The sequence below is a fragment of the Ctenocephalides felis genome, unplaced genomic scaffold, assembly GCF_003426905.1.
Source record: "Ctenocephalides felis isolate EL2017-DRISC unplaced genomic scaffold, ASM342690v1 CF-g0.4_SCAFFOLD_01492, whole genome shotgun sequence".
Taxonomy (NCBI): domain Eukaryota; kingdom Metazoa; phylum Arthropoda; class Insecta; order Siphonaptera; family Pulicidae; genus Ctenocephalides; species Ctenocephalides felis.
In genome coordinates this window covers 54,784,122-54,807,611 of record NW_020537646.1, presented here as the reverse complement: position 1 = coordinate 54,807,611, position 23,490 = coordinate 54,784,122, and the positions used below count along the sequence as shown (strand labels likewise).

At 32.0% G+C, this 23,490-nt stretch overlaps 2 protein-coding genes across 2 annotated transcripts; both read right to left on the bottom strand.

Annotated features, from left to right (window-relative positions):
- Positions 1 to 17,102: 17,102 nt before the first annotated feature.
- Positions 17,103 to 18,673, bottom strand: LOC113371412. Its single transcript, XM_026612040.1, has 4 exons — positions 18,277 to 18,673; positions 17,557 to 18,232; positions 17,233 to 17,476; positions 17,103 to 17,147 (listed from the first exon to the last, which is right to left on the bottom strand). The coding sequence occupies exons 1-4, from the start codon at positions 18,671 to 18,673 to the stop codon at positions 17,103 to 17,105; spliced, it is 1,362 nt and encodes a 453-aa protein (XP_026467825.1).
- Positions 18,674 to 18,827: 154 nt separating this feature from the next.
- On the bottom strand, positions 18,828 to 19,808 carry LOC113371410. The gene is made up of 2 exons (XM_026612039.1): positions 19,709 to 19,808; positions 18,828 to 19,627 (listed from the first exon to the last, which is right to left on the bottom strand). The coding sequence occupies exons 1-2, from the start codon at positions 19,806 to 19,808 to the stop codon at positions 18,828 to 18,830; spliced, it is 900 nt and encodes a 299-aa protein (XP_026467824.1).
- Between the last annotated feature and the right edge of the window lie 3,682 nt (positions 19,809 to 23,490).

Below are 23,490 nucleotides of genomic sequence, written 5' to 3'. Positions count from 1 at the left end.
TCTATAAGATTTTGATGAAGTTTTGGTATCCGAAATAATTTGGTAAGCTAATCAAATAAATATAAATTGTAAATCTATTTAAATAATTATTTTAATAAATATCAACAAATGACATTTGACGTTTTTTATGTCAACATTTATTTAAATTTATAAACATTGATTTTTTATTAGATTTAAAACTATAAATTGTGATTTTGAATAAAGCATTTCATCTAATTTGGATATAATGTTGGATATATCTATATATGTATATGTTTTTGAATTATATATTTTGAACTGTCAAATATTTTTTTTCAAAAATCATAAATATTTTTTTCTCGAATTTTCCATAAATTTTGACATGTGACATTTTAGTTTTGTTTTTTTTTTGGTCATTTTTTGTCAAATTTTTTTGAAATTTATAAAAATTATATATTTATATTTTAAATTTACTTTTATATGCACACGATGAGCCAATAAAATTCAAAATCGGTTCAGTAGTTTGGGCGTCCATCGCGAACCAACATCGTGACACAAGGTTTATATATTTTAAATCAGAAGTCAAAAACCGGTTTTGATTAGTGATAATTTTACAAAACTTTATTATATACGCAAATATCTTCATAAGTTTATTCCAATCCGATTTTTTTGGACTTAACATATATAATGAATTGATCGGTGAAATAACATTCTTTAACACTAGAGCAATAGCCTTTCTTTCATGATTGATTTCTATTGAAGTATCAAACCTTTTACTGGGCCAAGTAGATATTTGATCGTTTAACAAATCCGGTTCAAACAACCATTTCTTATGCTGAATAAATTGCTTAGGTCGTAAACCGCGGGAAACACAATCAGCTGCATTTTGATCGAACGGAATATGGAGCCATTGTGCATTCGGAAGAGGTCATGCATTTTGGATACTCTGTTGGCTACAAACGTTTTCCAACGATTGGCTGGCCCTGACAACCAATGAAGAACTATCATGGAGTCATTAAAAAAATAAACGTAATTGAAATCTATATATTATGTTGATTATTTGTTATTACAAAATATAATAATTTTGATAAAAAATGACATGCACAAAGCTCAAGTCGTGCTAAAGTTTGATATTTTATCGGCGTTACTCTCGATTTTGAAATTAACATAAAATTCCGAGTGTTAAGCGATCTGATGTAAATTACAGCTCCATATGCTTGTGCGGAACTATCTGCAAAACCAAATAAGGTACATTCACTTTGTTCTGAAAATTTTAAATAGCGTGGTATGGCATATAATTATTGAGAAGCTCTAATTCGGAATATATTGCTAACCAAGAAGTAATAATGCATGATGGCAATTGTCCGTCCCAATCAATCTTCAAGCTCAAAATTTTCTTCGTTAAGATTTTTATCTTATTAACTATGGGAGTAAGGAAACCCAAAGATTCCCAGATTTGCGCTATTACTGAAAGAAGGTGTCGTTTGGTCCACTTTCTCCACATAAGCTTTATATCGAAAGAAAAATTATCCGATAAAGGATTCCATTTCAATCCTAATAGCTTTGTAGCATTATCACTCGGGAAATGTTTAGTTTAGCTATCAGATGCAGAAACAAGTTTACGCATACTAGAATGATTAGATTTCCACTTTTTTAATTCAAAACCCCGAGATGCAAATACAATCTGTAAATCACGCACAATGATTTTTGTATTTTCCAAAGAATCAATACTTGTTACCATGTCATCAATGTAAATAGCGTTTTATCGTTAGCGACAGTTGTTTAATGGTTCTAATGGCTTGAAAGAGATATGATGATAAGCCAAATGTAACCGTATTTAGTTCATAGATTCCAATGGGTACATCGGGTGATGGTCTTCATAATATCCTTTGGTATTTTCGATGCTGTTCGAAACCCAAATATTTCTATACATTTGTTTGATATCTGCCATTAATGCTATCCGTCCCATACGAAAATTTAATAGAATATAACAAATGCTTGTATGTAGTTTAGTACATGTAGATTTTTGTTTAGCGATGAATATTCTGCATTTTTCGCGTACGAATAAAACACAACACGTAATTGAGTGGAGGAACTTTCTCTCTCGGCTGCAAAATGAGGATTATAATATGCATTTTTATTAGGGGCGTAGCGTGCCTTCGCGGGGCCACGTATCAAAATTTGTTCGGGGGCCCCCTAAATAATATAAAAATACATAAAAAAAGGATATTTATTTATCATTCTTATTATTTACCTATCTAATTTTCTTTAATTTTCTGAATTTTTCACAAATGCTTCTAGACATTCCAGATATATCTCTCTCTCCTTGCCTTTTTTCGAAACACTTAATTATTAAGTGATCATTAGATTTTCTAAAGTTTGTCTCTAGGAACAATAGTCTGGTCTGGTAGACGTTTCTATCCTAAAGTTTTTATATAATTTTTAATTAGCTTTAATTTTGAAAAAAAATTGGCAGTTGTGATTGTAACTGGAAGAGCCAAGAATAAAATGCATATTGTTATTACGTCGTGAAAACTGGATGCAAACCGATTTCATCCATCATTTTTTTTGTTAGATTTCTGTATTTAAAACTGTTTCTAGAACCATCAATTAGTCATGATCACATAAGATATCTTTACAGTATTCAGTCGACAGTTTTCCGGAGACGTTTATCAATTCTCGATTTCAAAAAGACAAAAAGCTACTTATGTAGCAAAGGTTTAGAAATATTTATATGGTTTGTGAAATTAATATATTCAAACAAAAATAGTATACATTAAAATAAGAGTTTGGGTCTAAAATTTTCTCATCTTGTAATAACTCATTATAATGACGCTTCATTATCTTTTGCCTTTTGTCTAAATATTTTGACTTCTTTAGCAAACTAATTCAACAAATTTTCATATCTTAATTCACACAGTCTACTCAGAAGATTACTTATTGAAAAACAATTTTTGTATGTCATTACTGGCATGTTGTAAAGTTTCAGAAATGGAACTAATAATTTGAAATCGTGAAGAAAGAAATCTGACCACACTAGAGTGTGGTTGTTAAATTTACTAAACTACTTCCGAACTATTTACTTTATTTTCTTTAGTATTTACTATTACTTTACAAAAACGTATTTTTATATGCGTGTTTAAACATGACTTCAATTTTATTGATATTAAATTATAATTGTTAATTAGTAAATTCACGATTTGCACTTATTTATCAAAACTATTTGATATTGAATAAGTCATATTAAGTTCTAAAAGCAATTAAAATGGCACAACTTAAGAAACTTATAAAAAGTCGTCGAAATTTCAAATCATAACTTGAAAAAATTAACAGCAATAAAACACAGCTAATAATTGGAATAAACATTCATCGGAAATGTTTAAAGACTTGACAATCATTATAAACAATAGATTTCGCGGATTACGAAAAAGTTAGGTCAGTAATTCAGGATTTGCTTGCCGAGTAAGATGAAGATGATTTAGTTGATTATATTTATCTAAATCTAACTATTATACATACGCGTCACGAAGACAATTCAAATAGTAACAAAAACAATATATAAAAATGTTTTAAATAACTTTATAAAAATTCCAAATTGAAGAATGAAGATGAAGAATGTATAATTTGGATTAGTTTCACAGATTTGTTCATATCTACAATCCACAAGAATATTAACTTATTGAATGTGCAAAAGCTTTATTAAATGAATTAATTGCAGCAGTAATTAGTAATGAAGCCCTCTACGATAATAATTACTCTAGAGCTTGGGCCTTATCATCAGCTAAGTTTGAATACAAAGGTATGATTAATTTGAAAAATATTATGGATATTATCGTATTCGAAAAGTACACACAAAGTTTTAAAATCTTTTTTAAATATTTTACAGCAGAAATAAATTTTCTTAAAGCATTTAATTTTTTGAAAAATCATTGTGTTATCAATTTCTGCTTACGCTCGTTGGCTCCCTTAGGGGGCGTCCATTAATCACGTGAGCTAGTTTTTAAGGATTTTTGAACCCCCCTCCCCCTTGGTGATACGTGGTGATATTCAAAATTACTCCCCCTCCCCCGCCAAACATCACGTGTATTTTTAGTTACGTGTAAAAATAAAATTTTTTGATTTTTTTTTTGAAAATGTTTGAATTAAAAAAAAAATCAATTAAATAATAAATACACGCGATATCTTATCATACCCCCCCTCCCCAACGTGATATTTCATGATTTTTTGTCTAACTCCCCCTCCCCCTAAAAACTTCACGTGATTAATGGACGCCCCCTTAGCTCGGGGCTGGCATTTTTGATACGGCTGATACGGCGGTAGTTACGCCCCTGATTTTTATGTAGCTAGAATTATTCACTTTATTGTCCACAGAACAAGGGGCGACAAAGAATAAATGGTTTTGTGTCAGATAATCGTTTATAACTGCGGAATATTTTTTATAATATCCTGGGTCCCTCAAAAATTTGTTTTTCAGCGTATGGTAACGCTTTAATGCCAGAGTAAAAGATTTTGATATTTTTTTTCCTTCACTCTTAAAAGGTGCAGATCGTCGTAAGTGCTAATTTTGGGATATCTTCTAACTGAAAAAACCTATTCATTTGAACATTAAGATCTGGGTTCAAATTATTGCATAAATTAGTTGATGTGGTTCAAGGTTGAGGTAAATCGGGAACAGACCCTATTATTATGTATCCCAATCGGGTTTCTAGTCCTGCTGGGGCTCCTTGACCATTTTTTACCTAGTCAGTACCTATAATTTCGCTGAAAACATTACATCCCAATTACCATCAACCTCTTGTGGTTGAAAAAAATTTAGATCTGCTGAAGGGTACTTTAAGAATGTTTGTATTGATGAAACTGGAACTGTGGTTTGTGGTCTTTTTCCCACGATTTCATGCACGACATATGCACATACCGACAAATGGCATGAATTGACTAAAAATTTTAAAGTAAAATAAACCAAACTTAACACGTTTTGTGATGAATTGCCTAATCCAATTACTTTGGCTGAAACTGGTTGAATTTGTAAATGAACTTTTAAGCAGCAAGTTAATATGACGAAAATCCTATCGCTTGCTAAATCAATTATCGCACGTAGTAAAATATTTTCGTTTTCTGTGAGAACTTTGGTTACCGCAATGGGCAATATGGTTACATGACATAAGTTTGTGTTGGTTACATGTGCAAGTTTGTTGTTGTTGAAAACGCATAAAACTGTATTATTAGATTTCGAATTAGACTGATTATTCTGATTCGTATTTGCAAGATTCTTATCAGTATGTAACAATGTATGATGCTGCTTCTTACTTATAAGACAAGTTTTATTCGATCGACAAGCAACTGTCAATTTACACATACATTTAAATTTTTTATACGTGCTTGCCGATAAGGAATATTAATTTCAAGTAATTTTGAACATGTAAATTAGCGTGTTATTCCCAACACACAAGGCATTTCTTTTCATATTTACTTTTTTAAAATAAATGATCGACTAATTTTAGAATGTTTATCATTTTGCATATCATATGTGTAATTGTTGGTCATACTTGTCATACCATAAACTTTTTTTGCTTGTTGTAACTTGTGGAGAAATTGGAGGAGATCTTGGTATTTTGGAAATTCTCCTTGATAAGAATGTTCAATTTTTTCTTGCAAAACTGGATCGAGTTTTGTGAATGCCATAGACGTTATTATAAAGTCAAATGAATCTTGAATTAATAGCGCTTTATAACACTAGATTTTATAAACTTATTAAATTCTCACTCTCGCACCAGTTATGCAATAAAGAAAACCACTATAAGTTATAAAACATGTATTATCTTTAGATTTTGGATTCGTACAGACACTAATAAAAGTCACTTATTACACTAATTATCCATTAAAACACAACTCCCTATCTTGTTACGAAGAACAACTCGTACGGTTGATTAAGTTATCTAAAACAGCTTAGCAGGACTAAGTTGTTTCATTAATTAATCCACCGGTAACGTTCAAATCCAATGTCAGAAATGCCGGCGAACCCAGGTCAAAATTTCTGTATTTGGTCAGCGAACGTTGTTCGGAGCCCTGTCTAAACTTTACAACTTTTCCAGTAATAGTTTTCGCGTTTAGTTCGAATTTCAGAGATGCCGGCGAACCCAGGTCAAAATCTCAGTATTTCACTACTAAACGGAAAACTAACTACTTTAATATTAATAATTTCTGCATTTAATTTAGTATCAGAAATGGCGGCGAACCCAGGTCAAAATTTCTGTATCTTTTAATTAAATGCGTTAAAATCAAAACTAAAAAACTGACTCCTTTTTAACAGGAATGCTGCGCCTTTTATACAAAAATGTCCACCCTGATTTTCGGTGGGGGATTGAATCGAATTGTTCGTCACAGCATTTCTGTTACTTTTTCTCTTTCCCCGTAGGCAAAAATTATTCAATCTCCCTCGCACTAATGGGAATCTTTAAAATAATTTTTGCCTCTAGGATTTCTATAACTAGGCTATGCGCTAGAGACTCGAGCGTGTTTGTGTTTAATTTCTGTCAACAGATACACTCAGCGCTGCAAGCCTCAGCATAGCTGCAATACATTTAACTAAACTAAACTAAATCATATAATATTATTTAAATAATATGCACGCTACAGCTTCAAATAAAATTGGATAATTATTAACTGCAAATATATATCCAATTTTATGGGTAATATGTAATGAAAAATTTTCAATACCGGACCCTCTAACGCACCTTTTAAGAAATAAAATTTGGATATGTTATCTTAATCCTGTATTTTCATGTATTAATGTTTTGACCATAAAACAAAGGCATTTGTTGTATAATACCGGAAAATTTGGGAACTTCTTTGGATGGTAAATGTTGCTTGGAAACACTATCCTGTACTGAAAAATTACACATATTTTTATTATCCAACATTTTTTTCATATGCTTGATTTTTGAGTACAAAGTTTTCAAAGCTCTTATGTCAGCATACTCAGACACAAAACTCGAATCCTCTAAATGTTTAAATTTGTTAATTTCGTTGCTTAATTTTATGCATTGTTCTCGGGCATTCTCAATAAAGAATTACTTTTCGAGAAATTGTTACTTAAAGTTTAGCTAATCTGTTGAGAAATGTCGTAATTTTCTACGACAAACGTCAATTTTAGATGCCATCTTAGATTTTTATTTCCTTGATACATTCAATAAATCTTAATAAAAATTAGAATCAAAGAACCAATGTTGAGGATGTGGGTTGATTTGATCCTTTCGGAAAAGCTTATTATATTTGATTCAATAGCTATGCCAAAATTTTGTAAAATTGAGTGTATTAAACAAGACGGCCCAGTCGGATTGCTGTTTGAAGTCCGGAACTCTCAGCTCGCTCTCGGAATTGGACATTAGGAGAGCAATTGACTTCAAAGGCACAATAAAGAACACTGGTTGCAATTAATGAAAGTATTTATTCACACGAATAACTAATAACTCTCAAAATTACAACAAACTCACACGGAAAAACAAGTGAACAACGTAAATGAATAAACAAGAAAACCCATAAACACCAATGATGAGCGCTTATATACAAATCTTCTTTCGGAATTGCCAGAGATTTAGTATTGACCGATTTTGACAAATGTAGTTTACTCGTGCCATCTACCGTCGTTCTGGCGCGAACATACATTTTGGTGTGAATAGTAATTTGAAAAAAAACATCTTATTCTTAAGTAAACTGTTAATATTAGTATAAGATATTAAAAAATTATAGACATGGGTACAGTACAACGTATGTCGAAACATCTATATATATATATATATATATATATATATATATATTTATATATATATATATCTTATATATAAAATTCTTCTGTAACAATGTAAGTTTCATTAAGGTAAACGTACACTATTCCGGGATAGTACATTATTACGGGAGTTTTTCATTTTGATCGCAAAATAAGAAAACAGTCGGTGAATAATAATTTTAAACAATACCACATAAACTATAATTCGAATCTCATCAAATAAGCACGATTTTCCATTTTAAATATTAGTTTTTAAAACCATATAGAGCTTCTGAACGCATCAGTCATAACCCGATCGCCATTACGTACAGTCCTGTTGTTAGTTAGGTTAATGTGACGCTACAATTGCTCAAGATTTTTATGTGACACTGGTAAGCTTATTCAATATAAATTTGTGATATTATTGTTAAGAATTAATAAGTGATAAGTTTTATAGTTAAATCGAGCAAATATGTTTTAAGAAAGTGTCAATTTTGTGACCCCCGTAATTAAGTTCACACAATTGAGGCATTGAACGTAATTCCGTGAGTGTCACGCAATTAGGAAAAGTAGACCTGAATTATTTTAGTCTTTTATTCTCAATTATGCTTAAATTTAGTGGTGTTTTTGGTGTTACTAAGTTTGGTAATGACCACAGAATATTGTGACCTAATTACGGTATATGTTTTTTTTATTTTTATCCCTAATAATTGAGTTTGAAATTACTACTCTTTAGCAAGAATTTTTTTTTATTTATTTCCATTATTCCCATATACATAAAATATGGTATTAATGAGAGAATCAGATGTTTCTTTTATTTCATCTACGATAAAGCATTTGTGTAATGTCAAAGCTTATAGAAATAGGGGAAAACCCGTAGTGCACTTGTTTTCTATCAATGACGCACGATATTTATAGAGCACGAATCACTAGTGTGCGGGTATGTGTGTATGTATGCAGCGAATTAGGGACATATTCGTAAATACGGTAGTTTTGATTTGCTTAATTTTTGCAACGTACTTGACCGTTATATGGGCATTGCCTGTATATTAATAAAGCAAAGATACATCATAAGTTATTTAATTAATAATTAGTTGCGATAACTTGAATAAAATGTTACCGATGGTATTTTTGAATGCAGTAGCGATCTAGTAGCATAGTCAATTGTTAAAATTATAATTAGTGCAGTAAACGGAGAGGAAAAAAGGGTATAACCTCTGAATTTTTTTACTGTGCTCCGAATTTCATCAAATTTTGGAATTAGGTTCATCTTACCCTCAAATTCAAAAGTGAAAACAATTCGGGTTGCGCCATCACCCCCCGGGGGGATGACCCCCCTTCTCAATTGTGTAATTACATTTTTTTAAAATAACGTCGGAAATCGATAGAAGAGCTAATTATAATAAAAAAATGTCTTCTATAGTTTTTCAAAAAAACTAATACTTTTCAAGTTACTGGCCACTAAAGATTCATATATTTTTGGCGTTTTTCTTCGTCTTTTTACAAATATCTCCTAAATTATACATTTTAACGAAATTCATGTAATGAACAAAATAATGTCAATAAAAATCTTAATAAATCGGTATTACATAAAGTGTTCTAGGAAAAATATTAAGCAAGATTTGAAAGAGCAAAGTCGTTTTTTATTTCGTTCAAGATTTAATTGTTGTATTTAAAGCCATCTAGTGTCGAGGTTTTACATTTTATGCATTTCGGTGAAATTGGGTTTTATAGTGCTCAACATAAGCTTTAAAATGAGTGATGTTACAAGTTTTTTGCGTGTAAAATGAGTGAGCTATCATGCAAATAAGAAGGCATATACGAAGTTTTTTTATTTTAAATCATATAGTTTAATGAGCGCCATTTCCACCAGAATGAAAGTAATTCACATTCCATCTAGAATTCACTTCATTATAGACATCTTGATGGATTCTAGTAGATTCACTACTTTAGTACAAACTATTTTCAGAAAACTCACGATTTTATAAAAAATTTTTTTAAAAATCGAAATTATTTTCATTATATCTCAAAAAGAATAAAAGATACGTATAAAAATCAAAGGAATCTTTCTGGCTTATTATTGTTTTTTATTATTTTTCTTTCACACAAAAATTGACAGAGTTATGAATGTTTAAAGACTGCGCGACCGCGCAAATTGGAAAAAAAAGTTTTTATAAAATCGTGAGTTTTCTGAAAATAATTTGTACTAAAGTAGTGAATCTACTAGAATCCATCAAGATGTCTATAATGAAGTGAATTTTAGATGGAATGTGAATTACTTTAATTCTGGTGGAAATGGCGCTCATTAAACCATATGATTTGAAAGAAAAAAACTTCGTATGTGCTTCTTATTTGAATGATAGCTCACTCATTTTACACGCAAAAAACTTGTAACAGCACTCATTTTAAAGCTTATGTTGAGCACTATAAAACCCAATTTCACCGAAATGCATAAAATGTAAAACCTCGACACTAGATGGCTTTAAATACAACAATTAAATCTTGAACGAAATAAAAAACGACTTTGCTCTTTCAAATCTTGCTTAATGTTTTTCCTAGAACATTTTATGTGATACCGATTTATTAAGATTTTTATTGACATTATTTTGTTAATTACATGAATTTCGTTAAAATGTATAATTTAGGAGATATTTGTGAAAAGACGAAGAAAAACGCCAAAAATATATGAATCTTTAGTGGCCAGTAACTTGAAAAGTATTAGTTTTTTTGAAAAACTATAGAAGACATTTTTTTATTATAATTAGCTCTTCTATCGATTTCCGACGTTATTTTAAAAAAATGTAATTACACAATTGAGAAGGGGGGTCATCCCCCCGGGGGGTGATGGCGCAACCCAAATTGTTTTCACTTTTGAATTTGAGGGTAAGGTGAACCTAATTCCAAAATTTCATGAAATTCGGAGCACAATAAAAAAATTCAGACCTAAAAGGCTCCGTTTACTGCACTAAATCAATATCAATATCAATAATATAAATTTTATGTATAAATGTATAACTTTTAAATATTTTTTTTAGTTTTTCAAAGTACCGATGGCTTCAAATAAATATTCGCCTGAAACCCTAGAAAAGGCTTTAAAAGAAATTCGCGATGGTACTTTATCTGTTTACAAAGCTTCCAGAACATATAAAATTCCCAATCAAACCTTATATGATAAACTACACGGAAAATACAAAAAGCAAGGTCGTGCAGGAGCTCCAGCAGTGCTGACCCTCGAAGAAGAAAACCTTATTGTTGAATGGGTTATAACGATGGCTCAAATGGGTTTTCCTGTAACGAAAGACATTTTATTACATTCTGTACATAAACTGGTTGCTGAACTCGGTGGGTCTAACAAATTTAAGGAAGGATATCCAGGTCGGCATTGGTATGAGGGTTTTCTTAGAAGAAACCCTTTGATTAGTAAAAGAATATGTCAACCCTTGACTACGGCTCATGTCAGTGTGAATGAGGTCAAAATTAGGGCATGGTTCAAGCGAGTTCAGCAATATTTTCAAGAAAATAACTTTAGTGAGCTTTTACAAGACCCATCTAGAATTTTTAATTGCGATGAATCTGCATTTTTTGCCCAAAAGGTCAAGCTGTTTTAGCTAAAACAGGTTCCAAATCTGTACATTGCTGATCGGGAAATGATGAAAAGGAATGCCTTACAGTATTGATCGGCGCTTCTGCAGATGGGAAGTTGATGCCAATTCTGTCATTATTTCTATATAAGAGGATACCATCTAACATATTGGCAAAATACCCGAAAACCTGGTCCATAGGCAGAAGTGATAACGGGTGAATGACCAGCGAAAACTTTTTTGAGTATATTGGAAATGTTTTCATTCCTTTCCTTATAAACGAAAATATTGAAAAACCAGTTGTTTTATTTTTGGATGGTCATGTTTCGCATTTGTCCTATCACCTGTGTAAATTATGTAGAGAAATTGGCATTATTTTGGTTGCCTTATTGCCCAATTCAACTCATATTTTACAGCCTATGGACGTAGCGGTTTTTCACAGCTTAAAAAGTGCCTGGAGTAGAAATGTATATTCTTGGCGAATAGAGAATAATGCACGTCGTTTAAAAAGAGAAGATTCTGGACCGATTATTAAGAAATCTATTGATGAGGCAGTAAAACAAGAGACAATAAGAAATGGTTTTCGCAAATGCGGATTATACCCATTTGATGAAAACGCCATTGATTACAGTCGACTTGTCAAAAATACTGCTCCATCATCTAACTCAGATTTGCCAGCAAGTTCAATAGGTTCATCAACACCAGGTCCATCAACATTACAAACTTCAAATAATTTTGTTGCACACTTTGAGGCACATTTGGGAATGGCAAAATTAAATGCATTTCGGAATTGCTATGGAGAGTGGAATGGGGATTTAGAAGATACAAGGTTATATAACTATTGGAAAAGCATTAGACAAATTTATTCAAATCCTCGCAATCATATGGTTCCTTCTCTGGAGTCTTTGCACTTGGGTGACTCTACGATAGGTGCAAATAATTATACGCTTTCAGAAATTATTTTAGACTGGCCAAATGAGGACTTGGCATTGGATGGAATTGAAGAACATAATACCTTAATACAGTGCTCAACGCCTCAGAGGCAATTAAACCAAGAAAAAAAGGATAAGATAGAAAAGGCTGAACAAAGAAAAAAAGATCAAGAAATCAAAAAAAATAATGAATCACAAAAAGATAAGAAAAAGAAAAGAAAAGGCGCGACGAACTCAAAAGACCTCGAAAAAGAAATTTTAACTGGAGAACTAAATGATGACAAGGAAAATCGTAATACAGAAAACAAAGAAAACAAAAGTACCATTTTAAACAAAGGCGATTTTGTGGTAGTACACTATGAAGGTGAAAAGTTTCCTGGAAAAATACTCGGAACCTCTAATGATAAGACTGATCAACCAAAGTACCTAGTCAAAACTATGACTATGAGCGGTTTTGCAAATGGAAGGGTTAACTGGCGTTGGCCTGATAAAGACGATGTGTTAGATTATGATGCCAAAGATATAGTACAAAAAAGGAAACCACCAATTCCAGTAAATAAAAGAGGTGTATTTTCTGTACCTGATTTAATCTAGTAAATTAATAAATTTTTATTAGGTGTTTAAATTTTTTATTTAGAGTTTAAAGTATATATTTACATAAAGTTTATATTTTCGTTAAATAAGAAATATAGTTTAATAAGAAAATTATGTATTAACCCTCTAGCTAATTGTTATATGATCTCATACTTTAAATATATTTTGAATGTTAAGTAATAAATATATTTATGCAGATTTAGGATTGATAATTGAATACATAAATTATATCCTCTTTGTTTCATATTTTTTATTTGATTTATTTTTTCATTCCAGTTTGATTTATTCATATCATTTCCAGTGTTACAATAATTACTGTAATTTTAATACCAACTTTTATTTCATTTTTGTTTTGGAAGTTTTATAATCACTTATACTGTTCAAATTTCCATGAAAATATATTAAATATGTGTTTAAAATTATATCAAAATATTATTTTTCAATTAAATTATATTCATTAAATATAATTAGAATTATAGACAAACGCGTGGTTCACCAAAATGCCGATTATTTCTATAAATGACGTTCTACGACGAAAAATCTTGTTTTATAATAATCTTAAAGGTCTAATTAATAAAATATAACAGATTTAGTTCGTCCACTTTCCTATTTTCTCTAAAATTCGTCTTTAAAGTCAAACGTTTCTTAACATCCCGTAATATGGTACGTTTACGTTAATCCTCCTAAACTATAATTCGGATTTTCATGAATCTTCCTGAAGTTTGTTCGGGACATTTTCTAGAATGTTTTGATTCATAGAAATATAGTTAGATTGTAGAAATAAATAGAAAAAATTATAAAAAACCGTTTATCATTGTTTGCCCTTGAAAATATTTGAAGCTTAGTTTGACATTAAAAACAATTGAAGACTGTCATTTGCCAAACATTTCTATTCACTTATAGGCTAAAGCAATATTAAAATATAATAAATTCATGATTATGAATAAGGAAAATGTAATGTCTACATTATTAATGCCGAAAAGCAGCTGAGATGTGACAAAAATTAAATTAATATAATATGCAAATAATATAACATGCGTCTGACAGTCTGCGCATGCGACTGACGCGCACGGCGAATCGTGTTCTCAACGTGCGCGTGGTTTGCTTTTGCTTGCAATAATTTTGTTTGCGCACTTTGCGAACAGATTCGCCGTACGAATTCGTGCAAAGGAGACGAACCATAAGTGATTGCGCTCAAGAATATTCAATTTGCAGTCGTTTTGCCTTACTATACTAAAACACAATACAAAAAAAAATATTTAGAAGTTTCATTGTGTCAAAAATTCATATGTTTGTCATTACGGACGGAATATTTACTCAATGGAGCGCTTTTGGTCTGACTTTTTTTACTGTTTTCCATTTTGTTTGGAATTTTGGAACTAGGTTCTTCTTACTCTTCAGAAGTGAAAACCATTTAGACTCCTTTACCACGTCTCGGGTGGATGACATTTCTTTTCAGTGGTGTAATTTTACTTTTTTCAAAATAACGTTGGGCATCGATAAAAGAACTAATTATAAGCGAAAAATGTTTAATAATGTTTTTTAAAAAAAGCAAATACTTTTCAAGTTACTGGCTACTGAAAATTTGTTTCTTTTTGCGTTTTTCATCATTTTTTGCTAATATCTTCAAAAATATACATTTTAACAAAAATCATGTAATGAACAAAATTATATCAAATAAAATCTTAAAAAATCGCTATTTTATAGTGTTTTAGGAACATTATTAGGCTAGATATGAAAATGGGTTTTTATAGTTCTCCAAATAAGCTTTAAAAGAAGTACTTCTGCGTGTAAAATGAGTAAGCGATCATGCAATTAAAAGACGCATACAATGTTTTTTTTTTCATTTAAATCAAATAGTTTATGAGTGCCATTTCCACCAGAATTAAAAATAATCGTTTTCCATCTAGAATTAACTTGGTTGGAGAGATCTTGATGGATTCTAGAAAATACCATAATGTTAGTACAAACGATTTTCAAAAAACTCATGATTTCATAAAAAAATCCATTAAAAAAAAAACAATCTCATTATAATATATCCGAAAGAATACGTATAAAAGTATATATATGAAAATTCAAGGTATTTTTCAGACTAATTATTGCTTTTTATTATTTTTGTTACACAAATATTGATAGAGGTATTAATTAAGTAGTGCGCGGCTGTCCAACCAGAGGTCTTTCGAGCCCTTTAACCCTCCGCCGTTTCACAATAAGAGAAGTGACGGTAAAATTTATGATAGAGAAAGTTGTAGCTCATTTAATCACCATTAAAATAGTGTATTACAAGTTCTGATAAAATCAGAATTAAAAGGGTAATAATCCAATTAATGCGGTGGATGGTGACGGAGTGCAAATTGTTTTTACTTCTGAACTTAAGATAAAGATTAGCCTACTTCCAAAATATCAAGTAAATTGGAGCACAGTAAAAAAATTCACAGAGCAATAATTTTGTTGATCGTAAATTGAATAGAGCACATGTGAACAGGATTTGACAAATTAATTCACTTCAAATATAAACTTAAGCAATAATGTATATTGATTTATAGGAGAAAAAAATGTAATTTAGATATTAAAATTACTAAAAGCCAGTTAAAATATGGTACGAAATTATAAAAATTATAGGCAACATTATTGAAGCAATTATTTTGGCTCGAAAAATAAAAGGTGATATTGCACCTTTGCCGAGAATGCTATATATTAATTCTTTCTGAATTTGTTGTACTTTTTAAAAGATTTCAATTTTCAACACGTGTATCTTATGCTATGACCATAAATCACAAAGGCAGACGATCATTTTTAGTGTGATAAATTTGGAAAATCAATGTTTTAGTCGTGAATAAACGAAAAACCACTCATTTATACTTCCACATCTACAGGTATGACTAAAAATACTATATAACCCTAAAATGCAATAAAATAAATTGAGCTATTGGAAATAAATTTGTTCTATAAAACGCATTGTATAATTTTTAATATACAATTTTATTGAACATTTTTTAATATTTGTTAAATGAATAATTAAAGTGTTAACTGTGGGAATTAAGAACAATCATTTTATTTGAAACAGTTACACATTCAACATCACTCATATATTGGTGTAAATAGTAATTCAAATAACAGTAATTATTATTTTTAACTAAGCAGTAAATATTAGTATAAAATATTGAAAAATTGTAGACGTGGGTACAGAACAACGTCTGTCGGGTCAGTAAGTATATATATATATATATATATATATATATATATATATATATAATATATATATATATATATATATATATATATATATATATATTATCACATATATTTTATATAAAAATGTGCCCATACTACTTAATTTTAGTTCATTAGTAATTTGACTCGCCCTAATATATATATATATACTAGCAAACCCGACGAACTCCGTTTCGCCACCAGATGGTTTCGTGAGAAAGATGAAGAAATTTTTTGTTTGTTTTATATTTGAAAAGGAAAAATTTGATTTTATTACACAACAGTAATGAATTTATTTCGATTACAAAAATGAACTGCACTAAGTAAATGAAAGTGAATCTGCAAATTATCTGTTTTATTGAAGAGCCTTTTGGTAAACTACATTTTTTGTTTTTTGGCCTAACATAAACAAAGCGGATGGTTTCCCAACTCGTGAACAGGCAACGTACAACTGGCCATGTGAAAAACAATGATTTTCTAAATTTATACCGCAAACACTAAGCGATTGGCCTTGCGACTTGTTAATTGACATTGCAAACGCAAGGCGAACTGGAAATTGCAATCGTTTGAAGTCAAACGAAAGACTAGTCGGAATCATTGGCATTCGAAGAATATATACATTTTCACCTGCGTACTTTCCGTTAATAATGGTTGCCTCAATCAAATTCGGCATAAGTCTTCTTACTGAAAGTTGAGTACCGTTGCAAAGTTGCGGTGGATTCAAATTACGCAATGTCATTATAACAGCGCCAACTTTGAGTTGCAAGTTATGTGGTGGAAATCCTGGTAACTCCAGAGAGTTAAAAAACTTCGTTGGATAATTTACTACATCATCGGGATTTGTTATGGAATCAATGGATTTGTATGTCACCAAATCGCCAGCAATTTTTGACTGAATGGTGAAATTCAGTGCGTGTACATCATTATTCTTTGCGGCAAGAATTGCTCGTTGACTTAACCAATCATAATTCTGATAATTTTTGCTAATTTTTGGGAAAACATTTTCAATAAGTTCTAATTGAGAGTCTACAAATCGGCAAAAGTCATTGGTAAGAGTAATTAATCCAGATGTCGCATCAACTGGGACTTTCCCATTTCCAACAGCTAACAATTGTTTGGAAAATTGTGCAGCACTTTGATCATTTTGAAGTTGAACTCTCATATTAGTGGTTAACGATAATGTTTTTACGTTATTCCATAAAGGTGATGCTTTCAGGCAAGCATTCAATTCATCTGTAGGCGTTCCATGGGTAATTACTGGCAACGTCTGCCTGAAATCGCCTGCAAACAATATCGTCAAGCCGCCAAAGATGTTGTTATTTCGCCGAAGATCTTTCAGTGTGAAGTTAAGTGCTTCAAGTGATTTCTTATGTGGCATTGTGCACTCATCCCAAACAATGAGCTTGCATTGCGTCAACAATTTTTCCATTGCACTGGATCGGGAAATATTGCATGTTGGAGTATCAATTGTATTTAAATTGAGGCAACTTAAGTGCAGAATGTGCAGTACGACCTCCATCTAGAAGAGTCGCTGCAATTCCAGATGATGGCCAAAATCAATGAAATGACAAATGTTTTCCCTGTTCCTCCAGGTGCATCCAGGAAGAATAGACCACCAGTATTATTGGCCACCGCTTGCATTAATGTTTCGTATACTTGTTTTTGCTGTTCATTCAGCAACGGCACATTATTTCGAAAGAATTCCTGCAATGTATCAACATTGTATTGCAGCTCTCGATTTAATTCTTGGTTGAATGCATCGTGCATCGATCGATTTGGCGCAATCATTCCTACTTCAATTAGTAGCTTGTTTGCAATAGTCAAGCATTGATCCTCAATCAGAATCAATCCTTCATTGTAGATTTCATCGGTTATTTGAATATCAGGATTGTTAGTTTGAATGCGCAAGCGATGCAAGATATCTTCACATATGTCGTCTTTGTATTTGTTCCATAATTGTATTGGTTGTGAAGGAAAGCATGTGGTGATGATAATTGCGAACAGCGTTCGTATTTGGTACGCATTTGATGAAACAACTGAATCCGCTAGTGTTAGATCCCAATGAGAATCGTTCTCCAGCAAACTCAATAGTTGACATGCTTCTCGATATGTTTGACATCGGTGGCCATTAACAGGTTTTAAATGCTCAAACGTTTTGGTCCACGTACATTTACCAACAGCAGTCGCAACTAAAAACATTTATCACTTCTAGGATGAACAGTATATATGCGACCAAGTGCATCAGTGGAAAACACATGTGGCCAATCTGGAATTGGGGTTCCTTGTTTGCGGCGTTGGAAATTCTTTGTTGATTGATTCCAAGTGTAATACTTGGGCATATCAACGTACATCAGCGTCGCTGCGAATGGATCTGCTTCACACATAGCAAAGAAGCTAGTAAATGTTGTCGATGGTGGTCTCTCAGCTCGCTGTGCCGCATTAGCCTCAGTGAAGTAAACTCTTTGGCCATTTTCCAAATGCACTGCTAAATGCATAACTGTGGGATATCTTTCATGAATTTGAAATGATAATAATCGCCACAATGCTTCATTACTACTGACGTATCTGCCAATTTGGAAGCTGCTAATTTCGTCATTCGCATTTTCCGACGCAATACCAAACACAGTCATGTCGGTGCCTTTTGTGACGTACTTGCACAAATATTTGATTGATTTGGCCGTATGACAACTTTCAACATTTGCATGTGTTCTGAAAATTCGAGATAGCAGCGGGCAATATGCTACAATAAATTCATTTCCGATCTCAATCTCTTGATTTTGAACTTTAACTTTGATAGTTGAATGTATCAGCAACTAACGGTCGCGGATATCGTTTTGTGCACTTTCCATTAGCCATGCAAGGCGATAATGGATTTAATGCACCGCACGGTCCATGCACCATCTGTGTCGTCACAATGTCGTGTAGATGGGGATCAGTGACTGGATCAGGAATTTCAGCTGATATGATGTCATCCACTTCATTTGAATGTAATTTATTCAGCAACCAAATTAGGATATGAACATGCGGTAGTCCACGCTTCTGACATTCCACTGAGTACATATAACAACGTGTGTCTCCAAAAACTCGATACTTAGTAAGCACATCCATCATGACCTTGAGTTTTTGCTGAAATACTCTGGCTATTATGTCATGGCAATCTTGCGGTTTTTGGCTCGTTTCCAACTCATGTTCAATTTCCGTCCACTTCGGATTGCAAGTGAACGTAATAAATAAATCCGGAGTTCCATAATGTCGCACGTACGTCATAGCGTCTTGAGCGTATTCGTGCATGTGGCGTGGACTTCCGGTATAAGATGATGGGAGAATCGTGAGACGTCCAATATTCTGAACATCACCATCTGAATGAATAGCATCTCGCAAGTGTATATAGTCCTCAGATCGTAGCTTTGCCTGATTGAATCGAATGAACACTAAACGTTCGGTCTCGACTTTGACATACATGTCGACAGCGAATTGCTGGAATAGCCGACGGCACTTCAGAATGACATTCTCCTCATGTGGACGAATCATCATACGATATGCATAGTATTTCATAGTGCTTAGATTTTTATTCGTTGATAAACCTGAAAATGCAAAATTAAATGAATTGTTAATGGAAACAAATAATAGCAATAATAAAAATAAATAGTGTGTTAATATTGCACCTGTAATTGGATCGACCATCTTCAACGTGATGTCGTAACCGTCTTGCCCTTGGATATGTAACGCGTCGTACAAACGATGTGTCTCGTTTACGCGATGCATGGTATTGCTTCATCGCTGAACGACAATGTCTCGCGATTTAGTTGGATCGCCAACAATAATTGCAGCAACATCATTAACGGTGGGTGCATTGAATCTTCGCACATTCACCTCTTGGGGTACAATCCGCTCTTATGACAAATATGTGCGTATCTGATGGCATTCGTTCCAATGCTGTTTTGAACATGGTAACCACAGCATTATTAGCGTGAAAAAATGCTTGCAACTGTTCAATAACTCGTCTCTTTAACCCTTCCTGCATATTGCACCGCACATTCAGCTGATCCACTATCGACGAAATTAAATATATTTGCAGAAATTGATGCTGTTCATTTGGTGTTGGCACCATTGAACCATGCAAATGGTATATTTGTCCTTGTATCTGTAATTTCAAACAATCATTAGTTGAAGAATACCGTGTAACTTCTGACCGTGTGATGGTGTAGTGTGAGGTGTGCAATTCATTGTATTGGTGTGAGTGATTGGTTATGTGCGTTGTATCTTTTACCTTGCAAGTCGGCCTGAAGCCGCCTTCTTGAATGATATTAGCTCCAAAGGAAGTCATGCAAAAGCAGTTATTGTATTGAAGAATGTGTTGAAGAAAATGGCTGGAATCGGGGTCACTTCCATCAAACAATGATTTCAGTGGCGGTGGTGGTGCAAGTAATGGATCCAGTTTTACTTTTCCACTTGCGCAGCACAATCCAGCCATTTCTCTTTTGAACTTTAACGCATTGCAATATCGGCATATAGTCGTCATTGGTCCAATATCAAAATTTTTATCATCACTGTAGTTTGCAGTGGGATCATACTGGAATGCCAAGCGATTGTATGATGCCAATGATCTACGTGTACTGATGCGTTGTCTTAACCGGGCATTTTGTCTTATTATATTTTGTCTGCCTTCGCTTAAGTTTAGTAAATACACTTGCTGCTGGTTTGCATGTCTTGTGCGGCGACCGATGTTCGCACGTCGTCCTATAGGCATTTTAGACTATGGACAGAGTGGTGAATTTAAACTCAAATGCACTATCCACATAATTTACACAGTTTAACTTACCACCTTAAAGACAAACGCCTGCCTTAAAGACAAAAATTTGCACAAAACACGTGATGTTCGGAAAAGAATAACTAATTTAACTTTTTTGCACAATTTCACTGTAAACACAATGCCGGTTTATCACCTGAATTTAACTGAACGGTGAACATTGAGATGTCAAACAATGTATCTACCGGCGTTATCTACCGGCAGCGGTTTGGTTTGTAGTACATGCTAAGTTTTAGAGATGACGCCGCATGTAAAAAAAGAAAATATGTTTTCCGCTTTTCTGTTGATTTTTTTTTTAATTTTCTTAGCTATAAACCTTGCGGAGCCCGAGACCTTTCCAACGAATGTAAAATTGTCGAAATCGGTTCGTGCGTTCTGGAGTTATTTCGTCAGGAAGAAAAACCCGACTTATTTTTATATATATAGAAGAAGAAGATATATATATATATATATATATATATATATATATATAAATAAATATATATATATATATATAATATATATATATATATATATATTACTAATGAATTAAAATTAAGTAGTATGGGCACATTTTTATATAAAATATATGTGTTGTTTAAAAGAATTTTGACTGCAAAACCATATATCGCAAATAACTTTTCAACAGGCGAAATTTTCAATAAATTACTGTTTTTAATAAGTAACTATATTAATTTAAGCATGTAAATAATTCAAATTCTGAGTTACATTTCCTTTATATTTTATATTTTGTTTGTGGGTTTTTAAATCGGGTCTAGTTTGCTGTTATTTATTTCCATCAGAGTGCGCTAGTATTTTTTTAAGTTTTAATTCTCAAAAATTTGATCATAATATATAAATGTAACAAATCCACATCACTCTTCATTCAAATCTTCAGTTAGGCGAGAAGTATCAATGGCGATTTATTTTTAAATTCAGGCGCAAGTGCCCTTAATTTGAATCATATACGCTCGCATGATCAAATTACATTTGGACAAGCAGAAGAATTTACAGGAGTAAATTTTCTGATAAGCGTGGAAATAAAAGCTGTAAACCGGATCCGGGTCCAGCGCGGTTCCGGGTCTGGAACCGGTTCCCAAATTTTGGGAACCGGTGACGGTTCCATTTTTTTTAATTTTTTTTTCACCTACAACGTTTTATTTTTATATCCTATATTGTTATTTCTAATTCTTATTAATTTTAACTCAACATTTCAAACATTCTAATATAAGAACTCAAGACATTATTTATTTCCATTTCAAAGCCTAATTTCGATTCAAAATTAATTAACTTATTCGAATTAAGAAGTTAAACCTATAATAACTTTCGCGAAGGAGTACTATGTTTCAGCCAGAAAATCTGACTGAATAATCTTATGCTAATAAGTCGTTCTGTATTGTTAGAGACCACATTTGCCTGTTTTTCAAAGTTAAAAAAAAATCTTTTTTAAAAAAAATAATTCTAGGTACGGGAAGTTCCAGCAATTTGCCTTAAGGCACAATGCCAAGCACTACTAGTTTACCTTTCACTTTCTCACAAACTTAGCTGTTGTTCATTCAAAACCTTTTCTTAAAAAAATTTAAATCGATTTTGAATATTACTATTCGAAAAATTTGGGGGTGTACTGATTAGTACATCGAACGGGTATTTTCTTCGTAATCAACCGTTAAAATATTTTTATTTACGATTTTAATTAAATCTACAACGATTTTTTACCAATAATAATAATAAATTATAAATTAAGTACATTTCAGTTCAATATTCAGCTTTAAGAATTTATAAATTTATTAATTTTGGTTTATAAATCGTTACCGAATATGTACACTTAACTTATGTACAATTGTACACAACAGTTTGTATTTGGGCAGAAAGAGAGATCGGAACTTATGCAAATGCTTGAAAGGGACAGAATAAGGGATGAACTGCCGCTGTTCATCGCATATTCTGTCCCTTTAAGGTGGGCGATACATGTAATCGCCTTAATTTTTACCATTTTTTGAGGACTTTTTAAACTGGGAAGGAATGACTGAATCTTTTTGAACTTTTTTAGGGTTATTTATTATATATTAAAATAAACTAAAACATTTTTTAAATTTTTTTTTTTAAATTTTTTTTTTTTTTTTTTTTTTAAATGGCTGCCGTAAAAATGAATCTACCAAGACCCTCTCGGAAAAAGTATCAATATGCGGGCGTTCTCACTTTTCGTACGGCGATCTGAAATCAAAAAAATTAGTTTGTACGTGTTCATAAAACATATATCTTCTAGTTAAACCAAAATTTTTTTAAAAAAGTCACAAAATCGTAAACCTCAGAAAAAAAGTTCGATTTTTCACCTTTTTTTCAATGTTTTTTTTTGGTAAAAGGGTTAATATTTGAATTTTTTTTGGAATGTTTGAGGTTTAACTAGAAGCTATTACTGTAAAGTAGATGTGTGCAAAATTTCATTGGAATCGGTTGAGAACTTTTTGAGTTATCCCGCCCGCATATTTTAAAAATGTCGTTTTGAGAAAAACGCGTTTAAAGTTTTGACACATAGAAACTGTATGATTAAAGTGGCTTACCGATTAATCAGCGATTCCAGGGCCATATAGAAGTCCTTCGGTACGTTCAAGGAACTCGTTTTTCTTTGCAAGTTCCTGCAGACATGCTTGACGAGCT

Bases quoted from the DNA above. Each gene is read 5' to 3' on its own strand.
- LOC113371410 (XM_026612039.1), bottom strand. From the start codon at position 19,808: ATGCATCGCGTAAACGAGACACATCGTTTGTACGACGCGTTACATATC. The intron at 19,628-19,708 runs GTGCAATATTAA...TTGCATTTTCAG, and splicing joins GATGGTCGATCCAATTACAG to GTTTATCAACGAATAAAAAT.
- LOC113371412 (XM_026612040.1), bottom strand. From the start codon at position 18,673: ATGACTGTGTTTGGTATTGCGTCGGAAAATGCGAATGACGAAATTAGC. The intron at 17,477-17,556 runs GTCGTACTGCAC...TTCCCGATCCAG, and splicing joins AGCGACTCTTCTAGATGGAG to TGCAATGGAAAAATTGTTGA. The intron at 17,148-17,232 runs GTAAAAACATTA...AACAATTGTTAG, and splicing joins CATCACCTTTATGGAATAAC to CTGTTGGAAATGGGAAAGTC.